The sequence below is a fragment of the Zeus faber genome, assembly GCF_960531495.2.
Source record: "Zeus faber genome assembly, chromosome: 10".
NCBI classification, from domain to species: Eukaryota; Metazoa; Chordata; class Actinopteri; order Zeiformes; family Zeidae; genus Zeus; species Zeus faber.
In genome coordinates, this window is record NC_137199.1 from 15,349,808 (window position 1) to 15,359,807 (window position 10,000).

Sequence of the window (10,000 nt, forward strand, 5' to 3'; positions counted from 1 at the left end):
CGGCTGGACTGGACCAGAGTGGATCCAAGTGGTGAGGAACTGGAAAGTGTTATACGGAGAATTACAGTGTGTGTGTGTGTGTGTGTGTGTGTGTGTGTGTGTGTGTGTGTGTGTGTGTGTGTGTGTGTGTGTGTGTGTGTGTGGAGGGGAAAAACAAAAACCTCGGTGGCGTTGTCTCGAAGGTGGACAAGCATCAACAATCAATTATGATGTCACGTCTCTTCGCATGCATGGAAAGATACCTTCAGGGAGCAGGAAGACAAGGATTTCTTAATCAATGGCGTTGAAATTTGGAGACACAGATGACACACACACGCACGCACGCACCCACACACACACACAAAAAGAGACAAGGAACAATAAGGAGGTGATGTGGAGGGCAGTGAAATGAGCAGTGGGATAATAAAATGTGTGTGGGGTGGGGGTTCGGTTTAGGAGAGCGAGAATGGGCGCGGCGGGAGGCTGAAGAGTGTATTTGGAACAAGGTAGCACGTAAGCATGTAAGGATATCAGGCGCCATGCGTCATCCTCAGTAGAAGGGATGGAGGGACAGACAGGTCAGGACTTGTCCACCACCAAGCTTTTTTTTCCCATATAACGCGCCAACACAGTCACATAATCAACACGGACATAGCTGTGACTGTGTTGGCGCGTTATAAGGGAAAAAAAAGATGAGTGTGAGTTTCTTGTCACACTTCTGAGCCTCTACTGGGGGTAGACAAAGATAAAGCACACAAACCTTAAACTTTAAAATAACACCTAACCCTCACCCTCCTGATGAAAAGTTTGACTCATTTTTGAGTCGGTTCTTGACGAGTCACTCAGTAAAACGAGTCGTTGGATTTGATTCAGTTGGTTGAATGCACGGTGAGTGAAGGAGGACTTCCAGTGAACGAGAGTGAAAAGAGTCATTTATTATTATTATTTTTTTTTTTTTGCAATGATCGTAATTTATTGTGGAATGGCAAGTACCATATAAATATAATAGAAGGATATATTTGCACTTAAAAGTGGAAGAGACTTTCATTTGAAGTTTGAACTCGGTCTGAAAAAAATGGTATCCGATGCATCCCTATTTCAAACATCTCTCTATTTTCTGTCCATGTCCTACCATGGGTGTGTGTGTGTGTGTGTGTGTGTGTGTGTGTGTGTGTGTGTGTGTGTGTGTGTGTGTGTGTGTGTGTGTGTGCACTTATTTGAATGTGAGTGTATTCTGTATGTTTACCTTGGTGTGTGTGTGTGCCTACATGCATTCATGCGTGCGTGTGTGTGTGTGAGAAGATGAGCTCCTCTAAGATAAGGAAAATGCAGCTTTAGTTGTCCTAAAATCCACTTACCACTCAATTCTCCTGTCTGCTCTGGCAAAACCTACTGTTGACAGGAAGATTGTATGTACGGATACAAGTGAGACTACACCGTGTTCCAAATTATTATGCAAATGATATTTTTCTCTGATTTTCCTAAATAGTCGATGCAAATGGCAGTCAGTATAATTTTCAAGTCATCAACCGTTAGGGTATAATTCTTATATTATCGAACCTCCCAATGATCACAGTATTTTTTCAAAAATAAAAAACTCAAAATGCACTGTTCCAAATTATTATGCACAACAGAGTTCAAAACATTTTATAGTTGTAAAGAACTGAAAATGGTCATTTGTTGATTTTCAGCATTAGGAGGTCATATTTACTGAAATCAAAAACATCTTAACAGGCCAAGTTACATGTTAACATAGGACCCTTCTTTGATATCACCTTCACAATTCTTGCATCCATTGAACTTGTGAGTTTTTGGAGAGTTTCTGCTTGAATTTCTTTGCAGGACGTCAGAATAGCCTCCCACAGCTGCTGTTTTGATGCAAACTGCTCCCACCCTCATAGATCTTTTGCTTGAGGATGCTCCAAAGGTTCTCAATAGGGTTGAGGTCAGGGGAGGATGGGGGCCACACCATGAGTTTCTCTGCTTTTAAGCCCATAGCAGCCAATGACACAGAGGTATTCTTTGCAGCATGAGATGGTGCATTGTCAGGCATGAAGATGATTTTGCTACGGAAGGCACGGTTCTTCTTTTTGTACCATGGAAGAAAGTGGTAAGTCAGAAACTCTATATACTTTGCCGAGGTCATTTTCACACCTTCAGGGACCCGAAAGGGGCCTACCAGCTCCTTCCCCTTATTCCGGCCCAAAACCTGACTCCACCACCTCCTTGCTGACGTCGCAGCCTTGTTGGGACATGGTGGCCATCCACCAACCATGTGTGTGTGTGTGTGTGTGTGTGTGTGTGTGTGACCGGAAACATTTTCACCATTGGCTGAAAAGGAGCAGTCTGTCCTCTCTCTCTCTCTCTCTCTCTCTCTCTCTCTCTCTCTTTCTCTCTCTCTCTGTTCTCATGTTTGCTTTCCACCCTTTCTGTGCAGGGTGGAGGAGAGCTTTAAGACGCTGTTCTGGTCCATATTCGGCCTGTCCGAGGTCATCTCCGTGGTGCTGAAGTACGACCACAAGTTCATCGAGAACATCGGCTACGTGCTGTACGGCGTCTACAACGTCACCATGGTGGTGGTTCTGCTCAACATGCTCATCGCCATGATCAACAGCTCCTACCAGGAGATTGAGGTGCGTGCTCGATGATGGGCGTGTCCATGGGTAATGTGTGATTGCCAGTCAATCACTGTTTGTAGGTAGATTGATGAATTGGTGAATCGATGAATTGGTTAATAATCGCTTACACGTAAATTCCGGATGGTAACACGTTACTTGACATACCTAAATGTAATAATAATAGAAGAAGAAGAATCTTTAATTATGTGTGCACATGCTTTTGGATGGTGGTCAGTGAAATGAGGCCTCTGCATTTAACCCATCCTGGCTTGTCCTTCCTCCGTGGGGGCAGCCAGGAGCAGTGGGCAGCATTCGTTGACGCGCCCGGGGACCTGGTAACGAGTGTCCATCGCTGGTCAGACAATGAGTACATGTTTTAAGTGGGGGTCCTTCCTGACGTTAGGTGGAGGAAACCCCATGTGAGCATGGAGAGAACATGCTAACTCCACTCAGAAAACCCGCCCGGAGCACAGAATATTTGTACAAAATTAATTAATACCGAAATTGTATTTGTAACATGTTGTATTACTTTATTCCTGCTAAAAGTAATTGGGATATTTAAATTATTTCAGTTTTAAACAATTTGAACATTCCAAAGGTGTCGAGCTTTATTGTCTTTGTGCTCCGCCCTGTCAAATAGACATTAGTGTAATTACCATCTTGTGTCTCTCTGTCTGTCTTCATATCAATATGCATGCAGTAAATATCAATGGGTAATAATAAGCATGAAATTATGTTACCAGGAATTATGCAAAATTTCCGAAAGCTCCCCTTTCGGGCAATTAAAAAATGTAAATAGTCGATCTGAGCGTACTTGTTTAAGGTAGCGCAATCCAACTCAAGGGTGATGTTCATTATCCACACTGGATTCTCCACAAACAACCGACTCGCTGTTATTAATTAGTTTATATTTGATTCACCAGTTAACAATATATCTTGGGGTTGAAACTCGTGCATGGCGAATAACCAGTTGGTATAACCGTATTATGCATCCAGCGGAACACGACGTGAAGACTTTCAAGAGAACAGCAACGACATTTTCCGTCCTCCGCGCCGGGAAAGCAGCATGAGCCCTCCAGTTGAAAATGGACGCACGCTCTTGTCTCCGCAGGAGGACGCCGACGTGGAGTGGAAGTTCGCCCGGGCCAAACTGTGGCTCTCCTACTTCGACGAGGGCCGGACGCTCCCGGCGCCCTTCAACCTGGTCCCCAGCCCCAAGTCCTTCTATTACCTGGTCCTCCGCATCAAGTCCTGCCTGGTGCGCCTCTGCAAGGCCAATGGCCGTCGCCATGACAATGAGCTGGAGATGGGCATGCTCAACTCCCGGCCAAAGGTTGGTGTCGTCTGTTATCGGCGGCGTCCCTTAAAACACAGGGCACGCTGCGGCGGTGAAAGACACAGGAGTAAATAGCGAAATGTGAAATATGCTTTGGCGGTTTCCATCAGTGTTAGATTGTCACAAACAACAGGAGAATATTATGCTCTGACATTTAGAATAATGACTGTCACTGTTTTTTCCCCCCCTCTTTTTGATTGCTTTACTTTACCTTTGCTGAACCTTTCTGCTTAATTTATTTTCTTTTTTTTCCCTCTCTTTGTTTTATAATTATTCATCCTTATTTGATCTTTTCCCCGATCCATGCTTCACCACGGCTAACCGAGACTAACAACAGCCCATCTGTTGTTTTCTATTGACGTTTCCGCACATGAAACGGAATTCATATCCCCCAGCATTACTTTGCCGAGCGATTGATTTTGTAAAACAGCGGCGCCGTCAAAAAAAATTGTGTTGATGAATTACAAGAAGGTAACAAATCTGTACAAGGGGAAGAAAGGGACGGGGCGGGTATTGGTGAGTAACGGGTGCCAGCTTCACTGATTTAACAGAACTGTATTGTGTCGTTTTTTTTTACGTCCTCTCCGCTTACTCTCCTGTTAAATACTGATATTAACACACATTAAAAACTTTCAAATTTGCAGAAAAGAACGCAGTTGTTCACAGGAATGTAATTGTTCGTCTGATATGCACGAACCCCAGCGCTCATTTAGTGCTGGATTGGCTGAGATTCAAGCGGAGCTGTCTTAATTAAGAAATATCCCACAAGAGGGAGTGCTGTTTACACTGTATATCATCACAGCTGCGGTTGGGTCACAGGCACAGGGCCTCAGCTGCAGCGCTGCCATACAGTATGTAACCTTGAATGTGAAATTGATTTGCAATGGTAATTTCGGACAACAGATGGCCGCGGAACACATAGTGTCCCGCTTGCGGCTCGTAAAAGCCAAGTGATTCCGGTAGTAAAACGTCCTGATGCCGTTATACTATATATCAACGCTCAGGGCTCGATGAACGCCTGTTTTCCAATCAAATCGCTCACGGACGTGATTTACCGTCATACAATGTCAAAAGCTATCGAGGCAACAGCTTTAGTTTATGTCCCAAACCATATGTGAAGCAAATAAGTACAGCGTTGTCGTTTTTTTTTTCCCTCTGACCGCATGTGCTTTCTGACATTTTCAATCAGTAGACTGTAAGGTTGATATTTGAAATACTATCCGTCTGCTCCCTCGTGGTTTTGCTGGTCACCTTCCGGCAAAATAATGACCGGACGATTCTCACAGGAGTCGTATAGCGTCGGTTTGTGCTCCTCTTGGACGAGAAACTGACTGATCCTGAACCGACGGTCGTTTCGTGCGAGACCTTCTGAGCCGGCAGTCGTGTAAATGATGTACAGTTTATGGTTCATTTACATTATGATTTGATTTTGATAGTGGTCGTCGAGTGATCGGGAGATTGATTCTCTGACAGCATGCTGACGTGTCCTTGAGCAAGACACTTAACCCCAAACTGCTCCTGATGAGCCTTGCATGGCCGCATGTATCATCGTATGAGTACGTTGCGCTTCAAGTTGCTTTGTACAAAAGCATCTGAATGACAAAATGTCATGATTAGGAGCTGACATTGCCCCTCTAAGTAAGACGTACTACCACTGTTGCCTTTAACCCGACTGAACTCATTTTTACTTTACTCTCTGTCTTAAAGTCACCTGGAAAGAAAAGAGAAGACAAGAACCCCTTGCATAAGGGAAAAATGGCCGTCGGCTATTGTGAGATGGCCTTGTCCGCCAGACACTTCCTGATTCCGCGGCTCTAATAGCTCTCCTCGTGGCTCAGCTGAGCTATTACTCGGCCCATTGGGCTCGTGTGTGTATGTGCTAATGCCCGTGCGGGTCCGGATGGGGACGAGATGGAGCTACGCCCCGCCGCCTCAGTGAGCTCCTCCGCCGAGTCTCGCCGCCGCTCTGACAGCCGAAGCCGCCGAGGCAAGCGGGGCGCAGCCTGCGATCAATACGTAAACTCACACCGCCGCCCGAAATGTCAAGTCCGACTTAGTCAGACAAGACGGCGCATCCTTTTGGAGCGGGAACAAAATCCTCCCCTCGCGTTCTCGTTCAGTTTGTTTTGAGTGCCACCGCTTGGCAAATAAAGTGACGCGCATAATTAAAATAAATCACAGGTATTTTTAAAGGGCAATGGCGGAAGACTAGAAAGGTCGTCCCCAGTCAAATAAAGTAACAGCTAACTCCCTCGTTGGTAAAAGAAAAAAAAAAGAACGCCTTCAGTGACTGGATCGACATCATGGCAGAAAAAAGAACTATGAATATCAGGGAATGTTGTCCCCAAAAAAATTGTCTTTTTTGGTTGTTCTCTGTTGACATTTTTGTGTATTTTCTTTACATACAAATGGATAGAAATGTAGGCATTTGTATGCATGCCTGATTGTCGTGTATTTGAAGTCTATGTATTTACAGTATTAATCTGAGTGCTGAGTGCTGCTTTAAGGCAGATGCATTAGACTGTATGTACTGTGTATGCACTGAAAGGAGAGCGAGCATAAATGACAGAACATCGTTTGATAGATGAGCAAGCGTGTCACAGAGTGTGACGCTTGGCTAACAGGGCCTTGGGGCCTTGCAGCCTTGGAGCCTTGGAGCCTCCGAGCCTCCGAGCCTTGGAGCCTTGCAAATCATAGACGAGGGCGTAGGCTTCTGTCTTTTTGTTGTCTTTTCTCCATCTTGCCAATAAACCTGCTCTGAGGTTTTTAACAGTCATTTCTTGTCAATATGATGGACAACAATTTGACTTTAAAACCTTGGTTTACAGAGTAAGACACAGGGTAGCAAGCTTGAGCTAGTTTTCCTACGCCATCAGCGTGGCAGGTCATGTTCATAGCATTTGCCATTAGAAGCCTCTAAACGATCTAAATAAAGATTTCCCCCGGCGAAGAATAATGGGCGTTTACCCCCAGCTACGCCGCTAACAGATGTTTAAGTGATGAATTAAACTTTAATTGGAACATATTTCAATACATATTTATTGTTGGAAGAGCATACTAGGCTGGCAGATCATTAGTCAGTTTCATTTTAATTTCATTTACAACCTCAATTCACATGCTTCTTTAATTTGTTTTAAGGTGGAATGATTTATGATTTTGTCAAATTTGCCTACGTCTGTGATGCTGTTGGGTAGGGGAGGGTGTTGTGCATAGAAGTCCCTAAATGTGATAAAAAAAAAAGAGAGACCTCTGAGGGAGACAAAATATTTAAGCTGGATTCTGCCTTGGCCTTCATGATTTGTTTTGGTCAAATTATAATAGACCGGTTCTTCCTGTAGTGGTGCTTCTATTTTGGAAAGTTCACACCTTGTGAGTTCAATACTAATGTTTTGGGGGTTTTTTTGTTCGTACAATGAAATAAAACGAAGCCATCTCTCTGTCTCCCGCAGGCCGAGCGCTTCAGGTCTCGACCACGGCTGGGGGAGGAGTTTGTCCCCAGGAAACCCATCAAGCACCCCACCAGATACCAGGTGGGAGGGGAGGGCGGGGTGACAGTCGAACAGGTGGGGGGAGGGAGAGTGGGTGAAGGATGGACAGAGTGGAGGGCAAGATGGAGAAAAGGACTCAGAGGTTGATGGTTCGAGGAATGGTACGGTGAATAGAGGGATGAGAGGAGAGCGGTTGGGAGATGAGGCGCAAGGTGCAGAGAGAGAGAGAGAGCGAGAGAGAGAGAGAGCGAGAGAGAGAGAGAGAGAGAGAGAGGTGGTATGAGGATGACAATGGGAGGAGGGGGAGAGAGAGAAAACGCGAGATATCTGAGAAATAAAACCGAGACACTGACAGGGAGCGAGCGAGAGAGAGAGAGAGAGAGAGACAGGGAGGAAAGAGATGAAGGGATAGTCAGCGGCGAAGTAGCTACAGGAAGGACAGAGCAACAGATGGAGAGGACGAAGGAGAGAAAGGGGGTGGACGGTCAATGCAGGAGAGGAGGACAAAGCGGGAGAGCGTGAATGGGTTTAAGGGAGGGCGGGATGTTCTCCTAATGAGCGGAGCAAAGGAGATCGAAGGCGGCTAGAAATAGGAGGGTGGAGGGATGGAGGGAGGAGGAGGGAGGTGCGGAGACGGATGGAAGAACAGAGAGCTTCCCTTCACCTTTGCCCTCGTGGCACAATCCGAGCTCCGGATGATTTGCCGATGGTTTATTTCTGTGATTCTCAACGTGAAGCCTCCTTCCGCAGGATGACAATGCGTACACCCAAGCGGGGCGCGCACACACACAGACACACCCACACACACACGCACACATTCGAGATACACACTCGAGCATAACATCAAGGGGTCATTTCAGCCCTCTGATTGGACAGACGGGTGGGTGTACTCGTACAGGTACTACATGTGGTGACAGTTATCGACCCGATCCCCAGAATGCCTCCATGCAGGTATCGACTTAACACAAAAGGCAACCGTTGGCCCCTGATCCATACTTAACATTCACACGCTATTTCTGCGACACGACTAATACCTCTCTGAGTGTGTGTGTGCGTGTGTGCGTGCGTGCGTGCGGGTGCGCATGCACAAAGCGCTCGCACCCCAAAAGGAACTCCGTGTTTATAGCAAGATAGTGTGGAATCTAAAAGAGAATCAGATAATGAAATTCCCGTCTATTTGTCACATAGATATGCTGGATAACTGCCTTTTCTCACCACTACCTCCTCGACCAGTGATTCTCACCATCATAACCCACCTCTCCCCCCTCCTCCTCCGCCTCCTCCTCCTCCTCCTCCTCCTCCTCCTCCTCCTCCTCCCCCTTCTCCTTTCTCCTTTCCTTCGCTTTCCCCTCGCAGAAGATCATGAAGCGTCTAATCAAGCGCTACGTGCTGAAGGCCCAGGTGGACCGGGAGAACGACGAAGTCAACGAAGGTAAAAGGCGCCTGGCTCTCGACGGCCGCTCTTCTTCCACCTGCTCAGATTGTGCTGCAAAATATTGGCTGTATACCCATCTCTGCCGTTAGTTTGGGATCGGTAAAACACAAGCTTTTTTCTTTTTTTTACTCGGTTTAAGGAAAGAGGTGAGCTTCCATGTGTGGCGGCAGTAAATCGAGTTTTTGATCCGACACGTTTGATATAGATCGTTGTTTCTTTGGACGTGTTGGGGTTTGGTAAAACACCTTGAAAATCCCATTTGACGAAGGGTTCACAGTCCAGAGCCAGGGGAGACTTCCGGAGACAAAATGGTACAAACAGCCGGCGCGAGTAGCAAATGAGTAAATGTTAAAATGCTTCAATCAAAGCCGCTCTGCTCCGACTCCACGCCGCCCACCCGCTATAAGCCCTAATGGGCGCGCGCCTTCGCTCCTTTCGGGTTATTCCTCAGGATTATGTGCATGTTCTTTTTCATTAAGTATAAAAGTTGGCAGGAGAAGTGCCCCTCGGAAATCTGCTCGCTGCATCATAATCTTCCTCCCCCCCGTCTGTTTGTGAATGTACAGGCTTGCAGGCATTTTAAAACCTGTGGGCATTCACAAACATCTGCTCGCCTGTTGGCGATAATTCACATATATGTATTCAACGGTGTTATTTGTTTGTGTTTGTCTGTGTGTGTGTGTGTGTGTGTGTGTGTGTGTGCGCGCAGGTGAACTGAAGGAGATCAAGCAGGACATCTCCAGCCTCCGCTACGAGCTCCTGGAGGAGAAGTCGCAGTCGACCGGGGAGCTGGCCGGCCTCATCCAGCAGCTCGGCGACAAGTTCGGCAAGAACACCAAGAGACACTGACGGCGCAGGGAAGGCCGGGGGGAGGCGGGAGGGGGGAGGGAGGGAGGGAGGGAGGGGAAGAGCGGAGAGGGTTGGTGGGGGCGGGTGGGGAGAGTGAGGAAGTCAGGGTAAAGGGGTGGGGGGGCGGCAGAGTGGGGTGGCGGGTGGAAAGTGAGAGAGAGAGGGAGAGAGAGAGAGAGAGAGAGAGAGAGAGGGCGGTGGTGGCCAATCTGGTTTAAATTATGGGGCGACGTGTGTGGACCTTGCAGCTACTCGTGCAAAATGGTGCTTAATGTTGAATTTAACCTGTGTGACC

General features: G+C 46.8%; 1 protein-coding gene across 4 annotated transcripts in view; it reads left to right on the forward strand.

Annotated features, from left to right (window-relative positions):
• trpc7b (transient receptor potential cation channel, subfamily C, member 7b) overlaps positions 1–9,705 on the forward strand; it is a gene marked incomplete at both ends in the record, with an annotated part of 55,100 nt that extends 45,395 nt beyond the window's left edge. Inside the window, 5 exons of one of the 4 annotated variants that reach the window (XM_080008452.1) lie at positions 2,417–2,612; positions 3,709–3,939; positions 7,383–7,463; positions 8,778–8,853; positions 9,566–9,705. In XM_080008452.1, the coding sequence (XP_079864578.1) occupies positions 2,417–2,612; positions 3,709–3,939; positions 7,383–7,463; positions 8,778–8,853; positions 9,566–9,705 (724 nt within the window). The remainder of the gene's footprint in view (positions 1–2,416; positions 2,613–3,708; positions 3,940–7,382; positions 7,464–8,777; positions 8,854–9,565) is intronic. The other 3 variants (XM_080008453.1, XM_080008454.1, XM_080008455.1) reach the window with 3 other exon arrangements.
• Between the last annotated feature and the right edge of the window lie 295 nt (positions 9,706–10,000).